The 26451-nt window shown below is 40.5% G+C and overlaps 2 protein-coding genes across 2 annotated transcripts; both read left to right on the forward strand.

The window, feature by feature from the left end:
• The first annotated feature begins 7434 nt into the window (after nucleotides 1-7434).
• On the forward strand, nucleotides 7435-9690 carry LOC308395633 (cysteine-rich protein 1). Its single transcript, XM_080880547.1, has 4 exons — nucleotides 7435-8132; nucleotides 9002-9096; nucleotides 9209-9263; nucleotides 9362-9690. The coding sequence occupies exons 1-4, from the start codon at nucleotides 8090-8092 to the stop codon at nucleotides 9370-9372; spliced, it is 204 nt and encodes a 67-aa protein (XP_080736673.1). The 5' UTR covers nucleotides 7435-8089; the 3' UTR covers nucleotides 9373-9690.
• Nucleotides 9691-11685: 1995 nt separating this feature from the next.
• pi4k2b (phosphatidylinositol 4-kinase type 2 beta) lies at nucleotides 11686-24060 on the forward strand. The gene is made up of 11 exons (XM_080880920.1): nucleotides 11686-12207; nucleotides 16646-16797; nucleotides 17302-17382; nucleotides 17566-17685; nucleotides 17877-18008; nucleotides 18876-19029; nucleotides 19283-19350; nucleotides 20587-20689; nucleotides 21658-21791; nucleotides 21893-21952; nucleotides 23493-24060. The coding sequence occupies exons 1-11, from the start codon at nucleotides 11853-11855 to the stop codon at nucleotides 23664-23666; spliced, it is 1533 nt and encodes a 510-aa protein (XP_080737046.1). The 5' UTR covers nucleotides 11686-11852; the 3' UTR covers nucleotides 23667-24060.
• The last annotated feature ends 2391 nt before the right edge of the window (nucleotides 24061-26451 follow it).

A 26451-nucleotide genomic window follows, 5' to 3' on the forward strand; every position in this document is an offset into this window, starting at 1 on the left:
CCTCCTTCCTCTCACTCCTCCCTTCCTCCCTCTGTGTCTCCCACAAGCAGCAAGCTTACACACACACACACACACACACACACACACACACACACACACACACACACACACACACACACACACACATCACACGCAGGCTAATGCGCTGTGGCAGCGTCCACAGACAGGCGGGGAGGATCAATTTTTCACCCAGTGTGCTACCGATATTCATAAGATAAGGCCACAGTAGACAGAGAAGAGAAAGAGAGGGAGGGAGAAAGGTGGGGGAAAGAAGGGAAACAGAAGAGATGGGGATAATGAAAATGGCGAGTTGGTGTAATGACGGGGAGGGAGTATAGAAGAAAGGAAGGGTGTCCAGGAATAAGGGTGAGTGAGAAGAAAAGTGAAAGGAATGGAGAAGACGAGGACCATGGAGGTACTACGGAGGGTGAGAACGGGTGAGAAAGTGGAGAGGGTGGGGAAGTCTCATGGGTGTGTGGGAGGGTGGAGGCAGGATGAGTAAGTGGGTTAGGGGTGGTATGAAAGGGGGATGGGGTGTAGAGAGGGCTCTGGGGGATGGGATTGGAAATGGATAGGGTGGTAAGGGAAACCGAGGGATGGTGTGTGTGTCGGTGTGTGTGTCTGTGTGTGTGTGTGTGTGTGTGGGGGGGGGGGGGGGGGGGGGGTGGTATTTTGCTGACGTGCTCTCTTATTGGCTTGTTCAAAACCTGGGGGAGGGGCAGCCACAAACCATACTCTCACCAGCTGTAGGGAAGAGCAGAGAAACAAAGAGAGAGAGCGAGAGAAGGATGGAGGGGGGCAGATAGGTTTTAATGTTGATATTCTGGTCTAATTAGATTCCTGTCTGAGTGGCGGAATGAATGGTGCTGATCATATAGGAACAGAGCAGAGCAGAAGAGGAAGCAGGCTTTGTTTGAGTTGGCGAATTCTGTTTTTTGTACACACAAGGGGCTCTTGATCTATAATTGAGACGCAGAGAGGAGCAAATTGTCTACACTGCCTCTTTTGGATACATCCAAACTCTCTTGCAGTCATGTTGAAAAAAGACCAAATGTCTTCTGTAGAGCAACTAAATTTTAGATGACGCGTCATTGCATTTATCATATCAGTGTTACCTAAGCATTATGCAATCAGCTTTTGAAGGTTAGACGTGACAACGACGATATTTAAAACGACCTGTGTATGAGAAACTCCCCAACCTTAGACATAAATTTCACTACAAAAGTACGCATTTGCCCGTCTACAGTGTAACATAAAGATACTTGACTGTTTTTAAACATGTCCATAAAATTAAAAGAAGATTAAACAGAAAGCTTTAAACAGCACGGAGAAAGAAATACCATTCCAGCACACACAAGAAGGCAGACTGAGTGCCATGTGTTTGTGGAGCCCAGCTGAACCCCGCCTGCTAAACCAGTCCACTGGCTGTGACAGACTGTCAGGCAGGGAGAGAGGGTGGTGTGTGTGCGTCTGTGTGTGTCTGTGTGCATGTGTTTGAAGAGAACAAGACAAGAAAGAGGGGAGAAAATGAGACAAAAAGACAGACTGACCAGTATAGACAAACATGAAGGAAAGAGACGTAAGAGAGGAGGTATATTGACATACAAATAGAAAGAGAGAGGGGTACATATTGTAGTACATATGATGAGAATGGGAGACAGAGAGAGCAGAGTAGAGGAGGCCAGGCTTTCTGTGGCTTAGCCAGACTGGAGCGGTGGGACTTGGCTGGCTGTGGACCCTTGGCTTCACTATTAAAGCAAGAGGGAAAAAAATCACAGTCAAAAAATGAAAAGGGCAACAAGCTATGCCAAGAATGCACAGGCAAGAAGCAACACATTAGGTTCGTTCCTTCTGCCTGCCTTACTGTTTCCTAAAGCAGATCTAAACAATAGGTGGGACCAGCCTTGAGAACCAAGCACTGTGCAGTCAGAACCCTACTTAGTGACTGAGAGCTCATGGCAGCTTTTCCCTTTGGGGTATATAGGTACTCTATTCTATCTATTTCTAACAGTTTTCCTCTTTTTTGTGCTAATAGGTAGCCAGTCATCTTAGGCCACCTGCTCTGACTGGATCCACAGTCTTTATTTGTCAGCCAGGTGATATTTTTATGTGAAATGTTTAGAGCAAAGACGAACATGTTTGTCATGGTTCCAACATTAAATAGAAAAGAAATATCTAAAATATCTTCTGCATCATTGTAGAGGACATTTTCCTAAATGAAATCTGGCCTATTTTGTAACTTTGAAAAGCATCCAGTTTCCACTATAATTTAAACTGAATTCTGTAATCGTGAACAAAGCTTGGTTTCACAGTGCTGGCTCAGAAGCTGGACACAGTGGGGTTTTTTGTTTTGTTTTTTTACTACCGCTACTACAAAAGTTTCAAATGCTGGATGATTCATCAAACTGTCATGTTGTTGTAACAATACAAGACTAGAAGTTTAGGCATGCTAAAAGTTCTGTTAACCTGACACTACCCAGCAAACATGCCCACTCCAGGCCTGTGTGGGCCCCTGAGGGCAGACCTAAATGGCCCACAGTGGGTGCCTGTATGTGCCTCATTGGCATGGAGGGGCCAGTGAGGAATTTTTGTGCAAGCCTACAATAGGTTACCCACAGAAAACCTTTATGGGGACCTAAAAGGTAAAAACTTCTGTGGCCCCACACTGGTCTTCATTGTGGAAGTCCACAGTAGGCTTGCCCATAACCAATACTGGTGTCCCAAAGGCAAAACTGCCATGGGCCCCATGTGGGCACACTCAGTTTGGGCCTGTGTGGGATAAGTGTGGGTTTGCCCTGTCCACAAAGCCCTACAGTTCACCCACAGCTACTCACTGTGGGCCAACATGGGTATGTTTGCTGGGTAAATGTAATGTTTTATGGTAGTGGAAAACATTCTAAGCAGAGAGTACAGCACAGTCTGCTGGAAATGGGGATGGGGGGGGGGGGGGGGTGTCAGGTATTTAGTTATGAACCAAATTTAGGTGCACATTAGAAAATTTTCTGAATTATTATTATTATTATTATGGGACCAGAGGAAAAATCTGACCATTCACCCTGAGATGGATATAAATATCTGCACCAAAATTTGTCTAAATCCATCGACCAGTTGTATTATTTTAGCTAGGCTATGATGGGACTAGAGAAAAAGCCAGCAAAGATATGTAAAGAAAAATAATAAAATAGAATAGAATAGCCCTTTATTGTCATTGTACGTGTACAACAAAATTGTAGTTGTACATGTAATCACAAACAAAATCATAAGCCATTCAACATTTATTGGGATATCTTAGGTTTATTTAAACAAAACGAGGAGGATCAATCAACTGACTGACCAACTTGTCGCTTACAAAGAAGAACATCATAAAAATCTGTTCACTCCAGTTTGTTAAACAGCTCTTGAAGTTTGCTATCACAACAGTTTTTGCTGTCTTGTGCATCATGTTCAGTTTTTGGTGAGTGTGTGTGTGTTAGTACTCAGTCTGTTGCATGTGCGGGGATGGCATTTTGGAAGCGACATTAGACATTTGGGGGACTGGTATTGTTTATAAGCCCTATGGAGAATTGAAAGCCTAAGCAATACTGGCATCTGTTTAATTTACTGTTCATGCACACACACACACACACACACACACACACACACACACACACACACACACACACACACACACACACACACACACACACACACACACACACACACACACAGAGGTTGTCACGAGCCCATGAATTCAGAGGACATTATAATGACTTTCTTTAACCTTAACCACAACTACTACTTTCCTATCCTCAACTCACTTTATACTCACCTTAAAACTACATTATGGAGATTTTAAACGTGCACACATTATGGTACCATAATATAAGTCAGTCGCTGATGTACACACAACAAAGACTCATATACAAAAAAGAAAAACAACAGAATGAAAACTGACTGACCCAGCCACTCACATCTACTAATCATGTAGTAATAGTTGCCATTCCATAATCATATCACTGCATAGAGGCTTGAAGGGACTTATGGGCTTTGCCAGATTATGAGTGAAAAACAAGGACTTTTCCATCCACTGGTACCCTTAGTAGAGGATTATAGCCTTTAGATTGTTTGACTCCATGAAGACTGTCACAGAGGAGGATATTTGTGAAAAACACACCCCAGGAATGGCTTACCACACCACAGTGCAAGCAACCAAAATATCCATCTGACTGTTCCAAATGCACACCAGAAAGGCTTGTAACAGCAAAGGGTGAGAGACTTAGTTTTGGCTTGGTTACAAAGGCGTGAGCTGTTTCCCTTTCTTTAACAATCTAGTGATTATCAAAGAGGCAAAGAAAATTCATCTTGAAAACTGATATTTATACATCAACAATGAAAAGAGGCAAGTTCAAAAACAAAAAGGCATTCTCTGCACCTCAAAGAGTTACCACCAACTAAATCACCATGTGGTCCTTTGGTTATCTTCATTTGTCAAATGTTTGAAATGCTGCTTGATTTTCTTTGCCATATGTCTTGTACTGTGAGGCTGACTATGTGTATGCAGTTGAGATGCAACCCTAAAGCCATGTCATATTCTGGGCTTTGAGGAGAAAGAAGGATGCCAAGAGCTGAAACGTGATGACTAGTGGGTGTGTGAGAGTGAGTGGGGAAAAAGGAATCCTTCCAAAGGCTCTTTTTGGCTGTGTATATGTGTGACTGTACGTTCATGTGTACGCACATGTGATCAAGAGTGCATTTATGTGTGGGAAGAAGGAATCCTTGCAGCCGTTTTCTTTCCTGAGCCTCTTCCTGTGTCCCCTCCACCCCTCTGCATACAATTCTCAAAGCTGGCGTCGGAGGGTTTGGCCTATACAAGATCCAACCCACCAGAGGACACAGAGGAGAGAAGCCAGTGTTTCTCTACCTCTCTCTCTGTGTCTTCCCAAGCTCTGTCTCTTTCCACCACTCACTGAATGTTACTGTAAATCCTTCACTTCATACACACCATATTCCCACATCTCTCCATCCAGTGTGTTGGTGTATCTCATATGACTTGGCAGAAGTGAACCATGCATATGTGCTTGCCAGTACGGGAATGTGTCTGTTAAGAGTTTTGGCAGTTTTCTCAGCATAGCCTCACCAAGAGATCCACTGGGAAATGTGGTTTTAACGCCTCCTCTCTTCTTTCCACTTCTTTCCTTTCTTTTCCTTAGTTCACAATTACATTACTTCTGTTTCTCCATGCTCCACTTCTGTTTTCTTCCTAATTCTATCCCCTTTCCTTCAGTATTCAATTTTCTGCAATTTCAACCTGTGGAAATCTTTTGCTTCTTCTTGCTTTAATGACAACGGTCTCTCTTTCTTTCTGCATATTCAAAATCTGCTCTCTATTAAAAGCACATCATCATTTGCATCAAAAAACACTGCATGGATACAGGCCTCTAATTCAGGATGTAGCTCTCCAAGCGCTGTCCACACACAATGAATGCTGATGGAGAGACATGATAGGTTATCCTGTAGGGAAAGCTGGTCAGATGAAATACCTACTTGGTATTCCATCCCTCTGCAAAGCATGACACACAGGAGAGGGATGCCGGTAAATATGCAAATGATGAAATACATATATTCCATGGTTTTCAGAAGTTCATCAGCTGCAGTAATGATTTGCAGATGTTTTCGGCACGTCTAAAGGCTGAAAAAGAAACACTTACTGTAAAACATTGACTATGTATTGAAAATACATATGAATGCATGTGTCTATATACTATTTACTCTTGCATTATATTCCAAATATAGGACTTTTTTAATCCACAACATTTTTCTATCATCTAAATTGTGAATGTAGGGTAGAAAAGATGTGTTTTTGTCAAAATTATTGCAGAAGAACAACCGCAAACATATCTTACAATGCAACTTAACAGTGAACAGTTGTTGACTGTTAAGTTGAATGTGATATTTGGCCCTTTTAGCAGCTGCACATGTATGTATTATTGAACGGGGAGTAGGAGTGCGCTGCACAAAACACCCTTATTTCTGACTTTGCACCTGCACTTTTTAATTTTCAATTTAAAGATATCACTGGAGAGAATTTGTCACATTTCAGTTACTCACTCTAGAGCTACAAAAAGCATCACTAAACTTTTTCATATGTAGCAGCACCCCCTAAGACCTTAAATAGATTTTCATGTGTATGCTGGTGGAATTCCCCTTAAGGATTAGAAACAACTAGTCAGTTTTATGGCATAATGCTCCCCGTGTCTGAAACATTTAGCTTTTAATTATTCCTAATTAACTTTTACTTAAGTAAAAAGTACATGGAGTTATTTTGCTCTGAAGTACTCTTAATTAACTAAACCATCTGAATAAGTCTTCCATCACCATAGTTTCCTGGATACTCCTTGATTCAGTTCAAGATTGAAGATTCAAGAGCTTTATTGTCAATACAACAGTATACACAGTATACACAGTATACACAGTATACAACGTAGCGAAATGCTGTTTCACCCCAAGCCCCTCATGGTGCATTTATAAGTATATAAAAGATATATCTCCAAGAGATATAAAACTAAGAATTACAAATAAATAACATGCTAAATTTTGGTAAAATTAAGGGATAAAAAGGTACTAATTACTAACTATACAATACTATACAATACTATAGTAGTAACTATACAATGCTATAATGATAACTATAAACAAAGACAGTCCAGAGACAACACAAAGTGTATTGTGCAGTAGGTATTGAATACCAGGTTGAAGTTATTGTCATGATATTGTAGACAAGACAGGGCGAAGACATGTGCAAGATGGAAAATGTGCAAATATAATATAATTTAGATATGTGTTCAGCAACTATGAGACTGAGTGTAAAAATAAGCATATTGTTCCCAGGTCCAGTTTGTAGTGGATTAGCGGAAGTTTTTGTTGTTTTTGAGTCTTTTGGTGAGTATTGTAAGGTGTTTGTAGAGGTGTATGTGTATATCAGTCCTTTGGTGGTAGTGAGTGGACTGCTTGGGGGAAGAAGCTCTTGCAGAGTCTGGTCTTTGGTCCTTGATGCTGCTAAACATCTATTTCAGCCATGTATAAGCCCAGACAGTGATAGCAATCGAACCACACAGACATTTGCCTGTCTTCCACAGTGACTTCAGTGGCCTTGTTCTGCACTCAACAAAGTTCATCACAGTTCATCGTCTTTGTCCCCGCTGAGCTGTAGTTGGCTACTGTCTCCAACCTTGTCTCGCTCATCTCTCCTCACCCCTGTCCCTCCCGAGGTCTGCTTCCATCACCTATCCCTAGGGGATAACTGCCTCCGCTGCCCAGCCCCATCTGTCCCTCCACTAGACCAGCCTCACCCTGACTCTCCCTCCGCACTTTGGCTGCAGCCTCTTTATGTGATGTCACTGAGCAGAAGGATGGCCTTTTTGGTGAGTGCATGTGTGTGTGTAAATGGGTGTATGGTGTCTGTGTGAGTCAGTGAGCGGGAGGTGTGTGTGAGTATTTGACACACACACAGAGGGAGAGAGAGAGAGAGAGAAAGAAGACAGACAGAAAGAAAGAAGAAAAGAAAGGCACAAGTGTCAAGTTTCCCTTTTCAGTTCAGGAGCTCAAATCCTTGTTTTTAATCTAGAAAAGAGGGTGAAAAGAGCACGAAAAGGGAGAAGGTAGCTGGGAATTTGAGCTGGTGACAGATGTTTTTTGTTCCTTCTTTCTTTCTCTCTTTACAGTGTTATAGATGAGTGCGCAAAACATTATATGAAGATATGAAAAGTTCACTGTAAAATAATGTGATTTAAAATATGTAAAATGATCAAATTATATACACACACACACACACACACACACACATATATATATGAAAGAGACAAACTACCTGTCTCTAGTTTTTCCACTGATGACACCATTTACTGCTCAAATCTCAAAGTTTACTCTCTTCCTGTGACGTCTCACCACATCCTGGTTTTGACTGCACAAGATGCTGAGATGTCTACAGTTTAACGGTTTTCCTGTCACTTTTCAGTTCACACCCGTATTCACGCGATTTCGCTCATAGGACACTGTGGACTAAAAAGGTGCACACATAAACGCATATACTGATAAATAATTAGATACTATCATGGTAGGCTACTGTCCAATTTGCGGGAAGCCTGTCTACTTTGGTAAGTCTGACCTGTTTAATTTTTAAACTCGATGCAATTGTCTTCCTCTTTCTGTCTGGCACTTGCTTTACACGCTCTTTATCTGTCTGTCTACCATCTCTGTGGCAGATCAGTTTGGCATTGTCATAAAACTTGAAATCTGAAATAAAGCACAAATAATGAACAGGTGAAACCAGGTGTAATAAAATTAATAAAGGGCATTTTTTGGAGTTAACATAAGATTGAGGTTCACCTTGTGTTTTGTTTTCTTTCTGCAAAGTCTTATTATCTACATTAGACAAAGTGCAATGATATCAATATGTTCCTTAAATGCAAAATTGTTATCTATTTTCTTTTTAGAGGACAAAAAAAGGCATTTCACTCTTTCTTTTTAAGGCTTTTGGCTTTATTTGAACCACACATGCACACAAATGCACACACTCGTATCCATGATAACAACAGGATGTGGGTCTAGCCAAACGAGCATGCACTGCTCTTTGGGTTTCCTCCCTACCTCCCCTCTCTTTTAAACAAGTCCTTTTCCACATTCAGGCCTAGCCATTAGATCCACAAAATGACTCAAACCACCAGTTAGATTCCTCTTTGGTTGTTATTTTTGCTGTTAGTTTTTCTCGCCTGTTCATGCACCAGCTAAGTTCAAATTCTCTGATGTGACCTGCCCTACTTTTAGTTCAACATCACAGTCTCTGGCCTACTTGCACTGATGAGGCTAATAGTCTGTAACTTCTGAACCAGACACATGAAATCCAGACATTGTGTTATCAGAAATTGTATGAGATGCAAAATCCTTTTGACTTTTTAATTAAATATTAATAAAAATATCCGATCCTGCCTCTCATTAAGCTAGTCCATCTCTTCCTTTGGTGCAGGTGAGAAGAAGAGGTCCTTAGGGAGAGACTACCATCCTCTGTGTCTGAAGTGTCAGAAGTGTAACAGACAGCTCACCCCTGGACAACATGCTGAGGTATATAAGGACAACAACTGAGTCAATTAAGTATTCAAGGAAAGTAATATGAATGCAGTTTACTGAATGAGTAGGATGATGCTATAAATATGTGTTACTCGTTGTGTTTCAGTATGATGAGAAGCCATACTGTACACACTGCTATCTGAAGATGTTTGGACCGAGAGGTATACTGCCATCTCAATATGAAAACACAAACACGCACAACTGGCCAACCACACGCTATTTCTGAATGCCTTTTCTCTGTGTAAATCTTTCTTAACAGGTAACAGGTAACTGACGTCGGTGTGGCACAGTATATCCCCTCAACAAAAGCCAGGATGAGGCAAAAATGAACAAATGCTGACATTTAAAAGATCCGGTTTATATAAGGCAAAAGATAAAGGAGTGAATAAATAATAATGAAGGACCGGAATATACTGTAAACCTTATAGGACAGAGTGAGCTCTCTTTGTTCCCTTTTGACGAATTAAAATATTTATAAATGTGGTAGAACTAGGCAATGCTATGTATATGTGACTGTTCACTTTTGTAATGTAAATTAATTTGGATGTAGAAAAGTGTGAGTCAGTGCAAATAAATACATTTTTTGAATGTTGCAGCATCAAATTCTGGTAGATGTCTACGTTTTTAAGACTTTGCAATCAGGGGCTTACACTTTTAGATTTCTGGGCATGCGGCATGATTGTGTTCCCTCACAAACTAATAAAAACTCTAATCACCAACAATACAGATGCATGTAAAAAATTAGTTGGGCTAGAGGGTTCTCCCTCTCTCCCCCATCAAGCCGCCAGGGGAAAGGAGCAGGAATGGATAAGAGTGGTTGCTGTTGGCAGGGTAAACTAGATCTTCTGCCAGCAGAATCTACTGGAATGGGTGCTACAGTGAGGCAAACATGGGGCTCTCTCTGTCAAACACACACACACACACACGTGCACGTGCAAGCAGTGTGTCTGCAGTGTGCCTTCACTGCTGCAGGAGCTTGTCACCCAGTGGTGGGTGAAGTGCACAGTTTCGATGCACACGCTCTCGCTCAGTGAAAAAACAAAACAAAACAGAGATGTGGTTGATGCGTTTTCCTGTTGAGTGTCATGTGTCACTCCAGTGACATTTCAGGTGTTTGCTCTTGAAGGTGAGATGGATATTGAAATAAAGGGTGAAGAGGCTGAAAAAGAAATAGTATCGAGAGAGGAGATGGACAAAGGGAGAGAGGGTTTATTATGACATCTAGCAAAGAGTAAGCAGAGATATACCTGTCTAGCCTTCAGTGTGCCTTTAAAACTGTCCATCTCCTTCTCCTTTTTCCAGATCCATATTCTATCCCAAGCACACCAAGCCTCTCTCACCTTCCATGTCTCCTTCACCCTCTAACCCCCTACCTTGATAGATCACATGACTGCTGTGTTACCAGCTGGCTGACTGTTCATTTGCAAGTGTTTCAGCTACACTCCCTTATTAGAGAGACGGGTGGTGGTGGAAGGGCAGAATTATAGGTGGAAGGGGGGCAGAGGGATGAGTGGGTGCTATGCAGACCACTGGGTGATTGAGGGGCACTGACAGAACTGAAAGAAAAGAGAGGGAGCTTGAATTTATAGGCGAGACAGGAAGAGAGAGAGGGGAAAGTAAAACAGAGGGATGAAAAATTACCATATTAAGCCTTGCTAAGTTAATGCAGAGGTTATTCAATTTGCATTAATTCACCTTGGGTCGAAACTGGAAAATTGAGCTAAATAAAAAATGTCATTATCTTACCATGAGGTGGCAGCGGGAAAGGCCCATGTGTGGATCCAATATTAACTTCAGAGGCATTCTAAACCAGTAACTATGCTTGCCACACTTCAAACAATGACACTTGATGACGACTTGAAAATAGTATTTAAGTATTTTACAGTAACTTTTAAAAAATGTATAAAGACTAGACAATTTTTGCTTGTGAGGCGATGCGTTGCAACCATTTTCATTTATGTAATATTGTTGACATCTAGTGGCCGTGAATAAAACTGCTGGACTGCGTCGAGTCAGCTGAAAAGCCTGTACAGTAACCACTACAGTAACCACCAGAGTATTTTTGTATTAATAGCTTAGAAAATGCATTTTAATAAAACAAAAGAAATACTAACGTAGCCCTATCATGTGCCAATAATTCTAACTCAGTTCATGAATTTGAAATTCTTCAAGCACCGGAGAAGAAGACAGAAAGGACAAAACTATGAATATATTTGTTTTGCAAATAAATAAATAAATGCCAGGTCAGAAAAGGATATCTTGATAGCAGGTCTACTTAACATAGCTAACCTCTAATAAATAGCGTAGGAAGGTACGTGTTTATAGACCGACATGTTCAACAGCCTAATTTGTATTTTTTTTGTTTCTGTTTCTGACTTTGCAAATTGACAACTACGTTAGTCACACGGTAATAACAGAAGTAATGATGTAAAGCTCCCGAGTGTACTTGTCAACCGGGAATTTGAAACACGGGGGCTCGCTCACGTCTTTGAATTTCTTCGGCTTTTCCAAGCTGTACTTGAAGGCAACTCATAGCCAGCAGCGTCGTTTTGTGTGGCGCATGCGCATCTAGCTAACTAGGAAGCAGAGGAGACGGTCTCCATGGATTATGTGGACATATCGTTGAGTGAAAGCAGTAGCTGTTTGATTTGGATACATGCCGTGTTCTTACAATGAAAAGCTGACAGCTCGAAACGAAGTTGAGTCAATACGATATATATTTAACTGTATGTATTAGGGCCTGAGTCAGAATGATGTCAGAATGCGACCTGACAGAGACAGAGACCGGCGAGCCAGTGCTGGACACGGGGGAAAGAGCGGTGCCAGTGCTGGAGTCTAACTTTCACTCCATAGACCCTCCAAAGGTGTTATTTGACAGGAACCGGATAGGTCTGACAACTGGGGCGAACCCCGGTGGTGCCATACGTATTTCGGACTCTTGTGAAAGCGTGTTGACCGAACTAGAGACAGAGGGCTCCGGCGAAGAGGCGCTGCTGTTACCGTGCTTAGCAGGAAGCTCGTCGTCTCCGAGAGGTGTAAAAGAAAAGCGAAGCAGGCGGTACAGGCACAGCTCGTCTTCGGATAAAGATGCTTTAGCCTCCCCGGGTAAGTGTTTCAAATCACGGCCTTTGAAATGGTTGTATATGAAACTAATAAATAGACAGCCACACTCAGATACTCATAGGGGTTATGTCTTTTCTGACATTTTGTTATTTGATGCATATGGCTCTGGAAAAATTCTGCCTACTCAGGCTGATTACGGTTGTGATAACAGGTAATGCAACGTGGTCAAATAGATATGTTATGTAAGCTCTCTGAAGTGAGCATTTCACGCGGCTTTTTAATGTTTGGGTCTCTCTTAAGGTCTGTTGAGGCTGTTGGAGAACCAACACTTTGGTTATTATTAGAATTTTAAAAAAGCACAAACTTGGTGTCACATTACATAAAAAAGTACCCGGTTTCTCCACAGCACTTGGTGAACTGAAGGCTTGGTGTGCAGTCTGTATCGTGTCTGTATTTTCTGCTCAATTTGTCATCACCCATATTTTAGTCTGACAATCAAGACAGAATCAAGGCTACAAATATGATGACAAAAAAGTTTTTAAAACAACAACAACAACAACAAACAAACAGTTTATAATACTTCCAGGATAATAAATAAGTCTGCCTCATCCATTGAACTCTTGCCCACCTGGTTGACATCATTGCCTCCTTCATCCAAATTATCTTTGTTCCTCAAGCTAGGAGGTTTTTGAACATTCTGGTCTGTTGTAAGATGTTTGTTGTGATAAAATTATTTGAGGCTATGCTGTGAACTAGATTGTCCAGCAGGAACAACTAAAGTTTCTGTCAGATTTGTTTTGGATGATGAGAAGGGGGGTGGGGGATGCAGGGAAAGACCAAGAAAAAGGTGACCTAGTCGCTATGGAAGCGGCATAATCTGACTTAAATGCTCACTGGATTTAACAACACTCCCCCTCATACCGCCCACCTTTTGTTTTTTCCTTTTTTCCCTCTGCAAAACAAATTCTGAGCATTTGTATTCATTTCTGTTATTCAGCCTCTCCCAACAGAGATCTATTGTTCAGATCCATGTCCTATTATGGCCAGAAATCTAGGCCACAGGTAGAGTCTGAGCCTTAAATGGCAAGTGTTGGCATCCCATTACTTGTGGCCTTTGTAGAACAATAATCTTCTCCTCTAAAATTACAAAACTGTTTTACAGATTATTGTTAGAATACTGACTAAGAGCCGTTTCTCTTGCACTTTGTGCCATTTAAAAATATCATGTAAATTAATTGTGAATTGTAGCTCTTAAATTCTGCTTTACGTGTCATGGGAAATATTAACCAAATAGCAATAGTGCTTTTTTTTTTTTTTAACAAAGTAATTGGTAAAAATTTGCATGCGTCCATAAATGTATTCTATTTTTCATCACGTATGCCATCTTTTGCTGCCTTCTTTGTCACCAGTCCAAAGAGCCTAGAAACAGCACGCAGGGTTTATTTATAGTTATAGTCTTTATGTAAAGTTCATTTTGATAAACTTGAGTAAGTTGAAGCATTTTATCATGTAACTGTCAAAACTCGAGGGAAACAGTTTTAGCGTTTAAGACAAATTGTATCAATTTTATGCGCTTGCTGTAACTTAAATATATAGTTATAGAACACTTTTCACAGTCCAGTGTTGTGCCATGTCACACACTTTGTGCTCTGCATGTCTATTGGAGGTCTCTGAAGTTATAAGTGAGGTACACTCCTGCTGTGTGTGCCCCATTAGTTGACCAGGACATCTGAGAGGCTGATATTAAATATGCATAATGCCCCTGTGCTAGCAGACACACTTTGTAGTCCAGTACAGTGTTTGAAGATGATGAAGACGGAAATTGAGAGAAAGGAAGTACTATATGCGCATATACTATTACTTTGGCTTTCTACAGGTTGAAGCTAATGGGAAGTGGAAGACATACAAGGCCCATTACTGCCATCTGCAGCAATACACCACAGTGATCTTATCACAGACTATAAGCACCAGGGTTGCGCACAGGAAGCGTAGATCTGTCATCATACAAGATGATAGATTGAGCACACTTTGACCTGTTGTTGGGAATTAAATGAAGATAAAATATTGCATCACACAGAACTGGATTACAAACTCCTTACAGTAAATCAGAGATTTACTGTTTTAGAGCACAATCTAAAACTATGTTAAGATTTTTATACTAAAGTCAAAATGGAGCTATTTTTAAGTCATTACTTTTGGACAGCTTTTCCAGAGATCAGAGTTACCTTTATGGCCAGACATCTTGTCCCAGTGTGGTCCACATCCACAAAAACCACTCAGAGCTTAGCCTTCAGAGATTGTGCACGTACAGCATGATCAGAAATTTATGGGAGTATTTACCCAATAAAATTGCTTAATATTTGCAGCACAGTTTAAATTCTTTTTAAAGTAGGATGTTTGCTTTGCAGGTACCAAATGGAGCATGAAACACAGGTGCAGCCTAGCTTAAACCTCTGTTTCAAATAATTCAGTTTTAGTTATATAGCACCAAATCACAACAACAGTTGTCTCAAGTTGTTTTATTTTGCAAGGTAAAGACTACAGTAATGCGGAGAAAACCCCAAGAATCCGATGACCCGCAGAGTGGTATATAAACGCAGAGTGAAACTTTGCAGCATTTATTGAGAAGATACAAGGAAAAGATCAGTCTGTCTAAATTCTTCTTATTATTGAATTATTGAGTTATCTTACAGCCACAACATGATAAACACCTACCTAATCAGAATACTTTATTAGTAATGCTTTTTGGTAATCTCAGTCTCTAACTGAACGTGCTCCTGTGACTGACCAGCATGTCATGGAGTGGGTGGGAGGAATTATCCAACATTGTCTTCATCTTAATGTTGGATAGCTCCCCACTGTATCACCAAAATACCTTTGACGCATCAAAGTAATGCATAGTATGCTACCGGAACATTAACAGATAATTGGCTGCAGGGTGCGAGTACTGTGCTGTAATGAGGAGGTCTTGGTTAGTCACTTTACTTTCTGAACCTCCCCATCCATCCATTCGCTTATCCTTTTCAGGGTCGCGGGGGGCGCTGGAGCCTATCCCAGCTGTCATAGGGCGAGAGGCGGGGTACACCCTGGACAGGTCGCCAGTCTGTCGCAGGGCCAACACACAGGGACAGACAACCATTCGCACTCACATTCACTCGCACATTCACACCTAATGGCAATTTAGATTTTCCAATTAACCTATCCTCTCAAGCTGTATGTCTTTGGATGGTGGGAGGAAGCCGGAGTACCCGGAGAGAACCCACGCAAACACAGAAAGACCCCGGCCTGATGTTGGAATTGAACTCAGGACCTTCTTGCTGTGCGGCAACAGTGCTAACCACCGTGCCACCGTGCTTGCTTCTGAACCTCCCCGTTAAGTTAAATTGAGTTTGACTTTTAACATATGATTCTGGGTACTTTTCATGTATTTGTTCAGGAGTAATTGGGCCATACTAGGTCAGACTAGGTTTGACAAGTATTCACTGTTTTAAACAATCCAGATTAATTATGTAACGTTTGCTTATCACTCTTTCTTTTCTTCCTCGTGTTAATTAGGTTCTCTTGGGCCCTACAGTTAAACTAGCTTTGAAGCTATCTTTGTTACTCCTTATCGGTCACCCTTGGCATGTTGACTGTCCTGTCCCTGTTTTTATAGCACCTACCACATGTCTGTGACTTTATCTCTCCTTGCATCCCACTGTGACTTTAGTGCGACTGATACAGAGCATGGGTCTCTGTCAGCTGATCGTTCTGCCCTGTGCAAGGAGGAGAACTTATGATCTGCCATGTCATGTGTTTGGACCTTTATCAAAATAATAATTGGCACTATTCACCAGAGAGCAGTGATTTCAAGAGAATGACGTTTGATCTGCAAGGCAGTAGAAAATGCCAGATTTTAACAAGTGGCGGAATCACTGGTTTAGACCAATTTTTTTTTAAGTTTAGTTGGTAAATTCTCTGTGATAGTGTACACACAGTCAAAATATGGGCATGCGATTTGGAATTCCTCTTAAATGTGTGTTTGTGTATTCCTTTGTGGGTGATTCCTGTGATAGACTTGGCCACCTGTTTTATCCCACCCTTTGCACAGTGTGCAATGGGAACACTTCCAGTTTCCCACTGCCTAGAACAGAATAATCAGGAGGTGAGATGGGTGAGGTAACGGACAGTTTACAGTAGTCTCTGTGAGGGAGATTGCAATTATTATTTTTTACCACTGATTTTTCAGCATGTATAATGTAAATAACTCATTCATGATCATTTCAAAGGTATCTGATGGTCCTAAACACCAAAACATAACACCCATGCAGAGAAACCTCTTGATGTTTACTTAATGCCATATTTTGCAATGGACATGTAATTGTAAATGCAATCTTATTGTTCTAGTTCTTAAGAAAATACATTTGTTTAATTGTAGCAAGTTCTGGTTGTATACAATGTAAAAATAAATCAAAGTAATCTTGAGTTATTCCCCTTCTAGGTACCAACAGTGGAGATTTCAACCATTTCCCTGACGACCCCGAGTTTGCCGATATTATCCAAAGGGCAGAGCAAGCCATTGAGAGTGGCGTCTTTCCAGAGAGGATTTCCCAGGGCTCAAGTGGGAGTTACTTTGTCAAAGACCCAAAAGGGGTACGTTTGGTACAAATGACACAGATTCATGACAAGCGAAGGAAGGTTCATGGGCTAAACTTGGAGGAAGAATATAAATCAGTAGCTTAGCAACATTTCCAAACATTTATCTTTTCTTTTTTCAAAACATTAATTGCTTTAATCATAAGAGTTTGTAAATTAGGAAGAAGGAATATGGAAATCCACAGGATTATGATTCTTGTTTAATTATTCAAAAAGCAATGGTTCAGCTGATAACAGCAGATCACTGGCATCTACAGGTAATTACTGGGAAGATGGTGAGCCCAAGATGTCAGACGCATTCCTCACGCTTTACATTTGTTGCTTATAGTTACACTATTAGTCTTTGGCTTTTTAATTGTGTTTGTAAGGAGCTTGAAGCAACACTAATATGCGTGGTAAAATTAGTTCTCACTCTTTCTGTTTTCTGACCTGGGCTGTATGTCAGATTGCAAGTTTAGAAAAAAAACAAATGTATCACTCTGTTTTGTTTTTTATTTACAGAAAATCATTGGTGTTTTTAAACCAAAGTCAGAGGAACCTTATGGTCATCTGAATCCAAAATGGACCAAATACTTTCACAAGGTACTTTCTGTCACATGTATCACCTTTTTTAAACATCTGAAAAGTTATTAAGATATATATTGTCATTCATTTTACTTTAATGGCTGCACACAGTGAGTAAGATTAAAAAAAAAAAAAAAAAAAAGTAGGGTAATATTAACACCTCATCTGTAAAACTTCCCCCATGTCTGTCTCTGTTGTTAGCTTTGCTGTCCATGTTGTTTTGGCCGAGGGTGCTTGTTACCTAACCAGGGTTATCTGTCAGAGGCTGCTGCTTCACTGGTTGACACCAAACTCTGTCTTGGTGTGGTGCCAAAAACCAAGGTGTGTGCTTTTTTTTTTTTTTTTTTTTTTTTTCTCTGTAGAGTTTTTGAATTAATAACATGTAATCTCCAAAACCCAGTATAAGTAAACACTTGAATTAATCTGGATTTGATTAGGGTCTCTGTGCTCTTCTTTCTGTTCAGCAGTGGTCACAGTTTCAAAGTAAACCAGTGTTATCTAAATTTTATCAGGTGGTGTATTTGGCCAGTGAGACATTCCACTACAACGCCATAGACAGAGCAAAGTCCAGGGGGAAGAAGTACGCCCTAGAGAAAGTCCCCAAAGTGGGGCGACGCTTCCACAGAGTGGGCCTCCCACCCAAGGTACCAAAGACTTTTAAACCGTCACAGTCTAACGTCACCATTTGTTTACTATAAGCAATTCATGAGGAGCTTTCTCTTGTTCATTCCTGTGTCGTTTCCTCCTCTTGCTTCCTTGCTTTCTCTTTGTATTTGTGCAAAAACACAGCCACATGCAGGAAAACCTATACTCATACTGGTTAAAACAAATTCTAATCTTCTTGTTTCAATATTTGTTAATAGGTTCTTTGTCAGATTTGTTCTATTCATATGTACACTGACTGCTTCTCTATAACATACAAGAGTTGTTGCATCAGTGAGTGGAGGGCTGAGAATAGCCACTGATGGTAGAGAACGGTAAAAGGAATCATGCCACACTATTTTTGTGTTGAAGAAGAACAATGTGTTTAGATAAAAGGCCATCAGAACCATAAATGTTGTTTCTGTTTTAAGCCATGTTCTTTTTCAGGAGCTGTAATACTTACTGGATATATTTATCTCTTGTATTGTGAACTGTAATCGTATATCAGTTTTGTCTTTTAATCAAAAACATGTATAACAGGTATTTCATTCCTGGCTGTTTATTACGTGAGACAGTCTTGTGGGTGATCTAAAGATATGTGGATGTTAAGATGATGTGAAAACATAGCTGAAGTGTCTTCGAGGAAGTAAATATGAGGAAACTGACTGCATATTTTCAACTGTCAGGCACAGCTGACATTTCAGCCTTTCGACATTACAGCTTCACTTGTAATATCACTGCACACCACATCATTTCCATTTAAACTGTCTACATACTGTTCTCAGAGCAGTGAACATTGCTATACAGTGTTTTGTTTTAATGGGTATGTTAGTTGCATTCATGCCATATGCGCCTCTGTGTGTTACCAGGTGGGCTCATTTCAGCTGTTTGTGGAGGGTTATCGTGAAGCCGACTACTGGCTGCGACGCTTTGAGGCAGAACCACTGCCAGAGAATATCAGGAAGCAGCTGCAGTCGCAGTTTGAGCGGCTGGTGGTGCTGGACTATGTTATCAGAAACACAGGTAGGCGTGCACGTGTTAACATTTCGATAAATGGTTTAAATTGAAGTGATCAGTCATTGTAGTCTCATTACAGTGTTGGCAGCTTTATTTCGATTTAGTTATACACTGGTTATGATAAAAATTCCTTTGATCTTCATATTTATTTTAAGTTAGTATATGCTTGCGCACAACAGCTGTTTGCTATCTTTGACATCGCTCTGTCTTCCCTCTCATTTCTGCGTATCAAAACTTGTTTGTTTGTTTTCCTTGTTAGATCGAGGGAATGACAACTGGTTGATCAAGTACGAGACACCAGGAGAAGGAGAGGGAGAAGAACAAAAGGTGAGGTAATTTACCACATGACAGAGGTGTGTTCAGACTGTTCACCAAGCACGCATTCACCTCGCTTAACTCTGTTGAAACACATGAACACTTATAGTCAAAGGAGCTTGCAAAAGAAAAGCGTCTGGACTTCTTTAAGTTGCTTGAAGACATTTCACCTCTCATCCGAGAAGCTTCCTCAGTTCTAAGGTCAAATGGTGGAGAGTCCCAGATATAAACCTAGTGGGAGTAACCCCCCACAGAGGGACAAAAGGACCCCCTGATGATCCTCTAATCGCCTGAGCCAAGGTGTGAAAATGGGTGTGGGTCCCAGTCAGCCAGAGTTTCGGGTGAGTTCATTGTGAAACCTGGCCCCACCTTATCACAACACAGAAGAGCCACCTCCACAGGACAAGACTCAGCAGTCCATCTGCATCTTAAGGATAAAGGACACTCTTTCGAGGATGCCGATGTTCACATTTTGGACAGAGAGGACAGATGGTTTGAAAGAGGAGTGAAAGAAGCCATCTATGTCCACTGTGAGTGACCATCTTTGAACAGAGGCGGTGGTTTACGACACCAACTGTCTGCCATCTATAATCCAGTTTTGAGATCCCTTCCCAGACGCCTTAACGCCCACTCACATCCTGGGCCATCTGATCTCAGGAATTCGCATGATAAGGTGGGGCCATGTTTCACAATGAACACACCCGAAACCCTGGCTGATTGGGACCCACACCCATTTTCACACCTTGGCTCAGGCGATTAGAGGATCATCAGGGGGGTCCTTTTGTCCCTCTGTGGGGGGTCACTCCCACTAGGTTTATATCTGGGACTCTCCACCATTTGACCTTAGAACTGAAGAAGTTTCTCGGATGAGAGGTGAAACGTCTTCAAGCAACTTAAAGAAGTCCAGACGCTTTTCTTTGCAAGCTCCTTTGACTACGATGACCTGGATGACTGAGAACCTTCACAGACATGAACACTTATATATTTTTAAACCAGAACACACCTTATGTTGGTTTTGCTTCTGTGTATGTGCAAACTAGACTCACAAATGCATGGAACAAACTTGATGTACGTCTTTGTTACCTATCATCAATCATTATTTTCGATTTGCCGATAAATGACAAAAGTTGTCATTTATGTGTGGCAGTAATCACCCCTCAATCAATAACCAACTTGGTCATCAGTCATTAATAATTTACTCACTTAATGAATTCGAGGTCTTTAATCTTTTTCTCCCTCATGCTGCAGGATGCAGAATGGACAGAGAACATTCAGGACTCCTGCATCAAGATTGCAGCAATTGACAACGGCCTGGCCTTCCCTTTTAAACACCCGGATGAATGGAGAGCCTGTATGTTTATCACTTATTTCACTTTTGCTCACCATCTCTGTCAGTGACAGTAATGAGAGGGCCCCTTTACATGTGCGATTTCATGTAAAGACTCATTAAAAAGACTCATTGCACTTGTAGGAAAGGGTATTGTCAACATAACCTTCTGAAAAACACAAAGTGAAAAGGCACTTTTATTTGAGTGTTTAAAGTATCTTTCTGTGCCACAGTGATTGATGGTTGACCCGGCTCTTTGTTCACGTGGGCTTTAGGAGATCTCTCTTGCAAAATGTGTCACAGCTAAAAGTCTTACTCTCATTACAAATCAGAACCAGGCACTGTGACTGCATGCAGTTTAGACTTGTGCTGTGTACTGAGTGATGCACAAATGCATTTATATTGCACCACAAGTTTCATTGTACTTGAAGACAAAACATTGAGATACCATGAAATTACTGGAGGGGACTGCATGTCTGAAAGGGGATTTATTTGCATACTTTTTGAGATGTATACTACTTTTAGACCCGCTGTCCAGATTAGACAATACAATTAGCTTATCTTAGTACCAAGGTTGTAAATAGGAGGAATTTACTAGCTTGGCTTTTTCCAGATGTAAAACTAACGTAAGAGCTTGTAAAATTGTACTAATCTGTGAACTTGATAAAGTGTTGCAATTAGTAAGTTGTAGATGTGATGGTATGATTTTTACCTTTGGACACTGCCACAGACAGTTCCTTTAATTTTCTGATAATCTCATTGCTATTGGATGATTTCAGTCCTTTTCTTCTTATGGTAGAATCTTGTCATCTGTGTTCTGGCAAGAATTAAAGAATTTTTTACAATTTTAAAAAAAAAAAAAAACTGTAAAGAAAAATTAGGCCACTAAACAATCCTACATGTGGCCTTATTATCAAATACAATGATAGTTATAGGTTCAGTGACAGTGAAAGGCTATACAGACGGAAACATTTGTGTTGTCCCCCTAACAGATCCATTCCACTGGGCATGGCTTCCTCAGGCCAAGGTACCCTTCTCCCAGGAGACCAGAGACCTTGTGCTGTCCCGCCTCTCTGACATGAACTTTGTTCAGGATCTCTGTGAGGACCTCTATGAGATGTTCAAGGTATGAGATGTTCTCATAAGCTTTCCTTTTTAATCTGTTTCTAGATTTTTGAATTCTTAATTGCAGGATATCAGCTAATATCAGTCGTTTTCTGTTTTCAGACAGATAAAGGCTTTGACAAAACCATGTTTGAGAGACAGATGTCCGTCATGAGAGGACAGGTGAGCTTTTGTAATTTATTTTTTATTTTTAATGAGTACTTTAATGTTCCTCTAGTCATTTTTTTTTTACTTTGTACTGTTCTGTCCTCTATTTTATTTTTTTCTGCCTGTTCCTTTTATATCCTACCCTGTTCTCCTTTCTCCTCTCATGGCCTACTTTCTGTCACTTTGTATGCTCTGTAACGTCTTCACCACACATTTTACCCTAATTTTGCATCTGCAGCCACTGTCCTGTCTCACCTTTCAGTCTTTCTATTCTTCTCTCAGCAAGCAGTTAATAATAAAAACATGTTATATTAGTGAACAATACTGTGCAGGATTTGAGTCATTCTCAATTCTTTGTATTTTTGTTCTCCTTCCCTATTGGAATTCTTTAATATGGTTTAAAGTGCTTAAAGTCATGTCCTTAAGAAAAATGAATAAATCCAACAAAGGCATAACACAGGACCCAAGGACCTGAGATAAACATCTGACCCGTCAATTGATCCATCTACTGTTGTAAAGATGCCCTTCTTAAAGAAGGGAAAGAGGGTGAAAAGGCAGAGTTATGCCAAGTTACACAAGAACTGGACTTTTGTACAACAACCTGTTGTGAACAACGGGTCTTGTGAATTTTGAATGTAAATTTAACATTTTAAGTTCTAGTCAGTGTCGTTGGAGTGTTATGGAGGACATCAGTAGAGAGGTACAGCAGTGAATGTGTGCAGCATCTGTTAAATGTGGTAGAGGCTCTGTCATAGTTTGGTGCTGAATTTCCGTCAGTGGTGTGGGGGATCTTGTCAGAATTGATGGAATTATAAACGCAGAAAAGTACTGTGCAGTACCATCTGGAAAGCGCCTTGATTGGCAGTAGCTTATTTGCAGCATTACATTGACCTCAAACACACTGCCAGTGCAGTGAAAGCACACCTGGGTAGAAAACGCATAATAGAATGCTATCAGTTATGGATTGGTATCCTCAGAGCCTGGACCTCAATATTATTGAAGTAGTGTGAGACAGAGGCAGGAAACAAATGGATGAAAATCAGGTAACGTCCAGATTAGAGCTTCAATGTTAAGAAGCCTGGAGAATTATTCCTGAAAACTACTAAAATAGAGCCTGTTTTGAAGAATAAAGGTGCTTGTACTAAATTTGCAAGCTTGTCAGAATTTCACCATTTCTGTGTTTGCTTCATGTGCTATTTCCACACATGTTTGCACATTTCACTGATCACTGCACTTATTTCCCATTTTCCAAGCAAAATATAACAAAATGAGGGATGGCTCAAGACTTTGTCCTGTAGTGCAGTTGTTTTGTAATTTATTTATTTATTTTAACTTTTAGTTAATTATTTAACTTTTGTCAGATATTAAAATGACCTGGCTGTGGAGAAAGTAGCTAATAATAACTGCAGTTTTTATGTATTACTGTCCTTTATCAAAGCCATGTCACATGCATAATATGTAAGCACAGACTGTTTCATATTTCCAATAAGTTGTTTGCATATTCTCTAAAAACTTCGAGTTGCTTTTGCACAACTAATGCACCGTCTTTTCCCAGGTGTTGAACCTGACCCAGGCGTTGAAGGACGGGAAGAGCCCCCTCCAACTGGTTCAGATGCCTCGGGTGGTAGTGGAGCGCAGCCGCTCAGGTGGCCAAGGTCGTGTGGTCACTTTGGGGAATGCGTTTACACAAACCTTCCACTGCAAGCGGCCATTCTTTTCCTCCTGGTAGTCAGAGAAGGATGACGAGGGGAGCAGAGGAGAAGCATCTGCTTTTTGTCCACACATCACTCCTGACGTAAAGAAAGTGAGAGAGAAGCTTACACTGGAAACTGTTCATATTTGTCCTCGGCAGGAAGGAAGTGAAGAAGGATACGGTGATGATGGAAAATAAGATGAGAAATATTTTGTGAGGAAATTGACTTGAGGCCAATTCCTCATTTGAGGAGAGTGCAGGGAACCGTGGGAGCTGGAGAGATTAGCATACCGCCGTCTCCTAGAGAGACCTTGGGGCTGTTTGTGGTTACTATGGCAACTTGATTAGATAATCAGCTTTTTCACAGAGGTGGGCTTTGTTTATTGTTAGGAAGCTGAAAGTTGTTTTTTTTTTTCTTTTTTTTTTCAAACCACTCAAGCTACCTACTGAAGGTCTCTCGATAATATAGTGCGTTGATGGCCAAAGAGCAAGCACCTAAATACCACAAGCTAACAGCACAGTGGTCCTGGTAGTGTTTGGGAATCTTAAAGAAGTTTCTCTTGGTCGACATTATTCCTCATCTGGGATAAAGTCCAAAATATTTGCTTTGCCTTATAGGATTACTTAGTGAAATATAGATGTGCACTTACACTGCTGGAAGTGTTTGACCAGTTCCACCCAGCTGGGCCAAAACACACTTTACCCAGCTTTAAAACCACGTGTTAAACAAAGACAGTGTCTTCAATTCTCAGTGCTGCCAAAGTCTTTGTTGAAGGAATATTGAAGAGCTTCAAGACAAGAAAATTGTTGAAACTTGAATTTGTAGGAAGTGGAGGACTGCGAATAAACACTTCGCTTGAATGTAATCTGTTTACCGTTTATACACAGAATTTTGCTCCTAAACATTTCAGTACAAGAGAATTCTGTAAGAAATAGACTTCTCATTACTATGAATGTATTTGTTGTTTGACTTGTATTTAATTGCTGGTAAGCAGCTTTCTCTTGAATCTTCTGGCATGGGGGGGGTCGCAACTCTCCTTGCTTTTTATATTGTACTCTGTGAAGAGGAAAAACTAAATTGAGGAGACTTGCTTGATGCCATTCTGTTTTCTTATGTATGCATCTTGAAGTTTTTATTCCAACTCTGCAACTATATGGGATAAGTTGTATATTTAACAGATTAAAAAAAACAATAAAATTTGGCAAAATCAAGTATTTTGTAGTTGTCACTAGTACATGTTCTAGTTTATAGGAAAAGGCTAATTTGAAGGCATAAAGAATGAAGTGCACCAAGCTGGAGTTCAGCAGTGACAAAGGTATGTTCAGCAGAGCTCTATCTGCAGGATGACAGTTCTCATGCACCTGATTAATGCCTATTGACTTTAAGATTAAAGATGTCAACAGTAATTCCCACCCAACCTGCTAAAGCCCAAAGATATCCAGGTAATAAGGATGAAAACAAAAACAACAGATCTTCACACGCGAAATATTGAAATCAGTGAATTTTTAGCTTGAGAAATTATTAAAAAGGTTATCAGCAATTAAAGGTTTTCTGAGAGAAACTTTGCCGATTGCAAAGGTACAAGATCTAAACCAGAGCCATGGAAAATGTTTAATAGTGTGAAAGTGACAAAGGGAGTGGTTTAAGATTACAAGCTAATGGGGCCTTTTGTAAAGCAAAAAAACAAAAAGGTGCCCGGGTTCATCTGACCAATCGAGAATGCCAGTGATGTCATTCAAACGAGAAACAGAATATTTCCTACAGGTGTGCCTTGAAATTGTGGCGTGTGTTCTTTGTATAGCAGAGGTTTTCAAACCAATATACACCAAGGTGGTGGTAGATGTGAAGCACAGCTGAATAAGGTCACCACACATTCTCGCTAAGAAGCGACACACATCTGGAGAGGAAATAAAATGTGAAAAGAGCTGTTGCAATACTACCAGGATGTCTCGTCATCTTAGCAGTAGTGTGACACGGAGCCTTGCACAACAGTCCCCTCATGTGGAAAGTTTTCTTTATAACCTCAGGTTAATGGGTTCAAGTCACCACAAAAAAAATAGGCAGTCTTCTAAAATAGAGTACCAGGTCTTTTAAAACACTATAATAACCAAACGTATGATTCTGTACTCTGCTTGTGTGTATATATAGCTGTGGTCAAAGGTTTACATACACTCTTCATGGGCATGAATGTCCTGGTAATTTGGGGCTTTTTTAAACGGCTCTTTATCCACGGTGGAATGATTGTACAGCATACACCTTTACTGACTTCAAAAGTCAAGTTTGAGTTTATTTTTTATTTTTATCTGATCCATACTGGGTCAAATATATACACACAACCCACTAATATTTGGTTAAATGTTCCTTAGCAAGTCGCTCTTGGTTGCAATCAACAAACTTCTGACATAATTTTGGCTGGATATTTGGTCGGTTTCCTGGAATAGACTTGGTGTTTAAGCATAATCCATACATTTTCAATTGGCTTTAAGTTGAAGCTTTGGGAGGGCCATCCCAGAAGCTTGATGTTCACCTGTTTTATCCATTCTAAAACTAGTTTGATGTCTGTTCAGGGTTATTTTTCTGCTGGAACACTCAACTCTGTCCAAGTTAGATTTCTCTAAGTGTTGATTTGAGGTGAAGCTGAAAAATTTGAAGAATTCCCCCCGGAGCATGATGCTGCCACCATCATGTTTGAGGGTTGGTACAGTGTCTTAGGTTTGTAAGCCCCACCTTTACCCCTACAAACATGCCTCTTGTCATAGTGACCAAACAGCCCAATCTTTGTTTCATCTGAACATAAAACTTTCCTCTAGAAGGCATTAG

This window comes from Rhamphochromis sp. 'chilingali', assembly GCF_963969265.1.
Source record: "Rhamphochromis sp. 'chilingali' genome assembly, chromosome: 4".
Taxonomy (NCBI): domain Eukaryota; kingdom Metazoa; phylum Chordata; class Actinopteri; order Cichliformes; family Cichlidae; genus Rhamphochromis; species Rhamphochromis sp. 'chilingali'.

Excerpts from the sequence above, each read along its gene's own strand:
- LOC308395633 (XM_080880547.1), top strand. The coding sequence starts at position 8,090 with ATGGTAGGCTACTGTCCAATTTGCGGGAAGCCTGTCTACTTTG. Across the intron at positions 8,133-9,001 it reads CGGGAAGCCTGTCTACTTTG|GTGAGAAGAAGAGGTCCTTA; the intron begins GTAAGTCTGACC and ends CCTTTGGTGCAG. Across the intron at positions 9,097-9,208 it reads CCCCTGGACAACATGCTGAG|TATGATGAGAAGCCATACTG; the intron begins GTATATAAGGAC and ends GTTGTGTTTCAG.
- pi4k2b (XM_080880920.1), top strand. The coding sequence starts at position 11,853 with ATGATGTCAGAATGCGACCTGACAGAGACAGAGACCGGCGAGCCAGTG. Across the intron at positions 12,208-16,645 it reads AGATGCTTTAGCCTCCCCGG|GTACCAACAGTGGAGATTTC; the intron begins GTAAGTGTTTCA and ends TTCCCCTTCTAG. Across the intron at positions 19,351-20,586 it reads GAGAGGGAGAAGAACAAAAG|GATGCAGAATGGACAGAGAA; the intron begins GTGAGGTAATTT and ends CTCATGCTGCAG.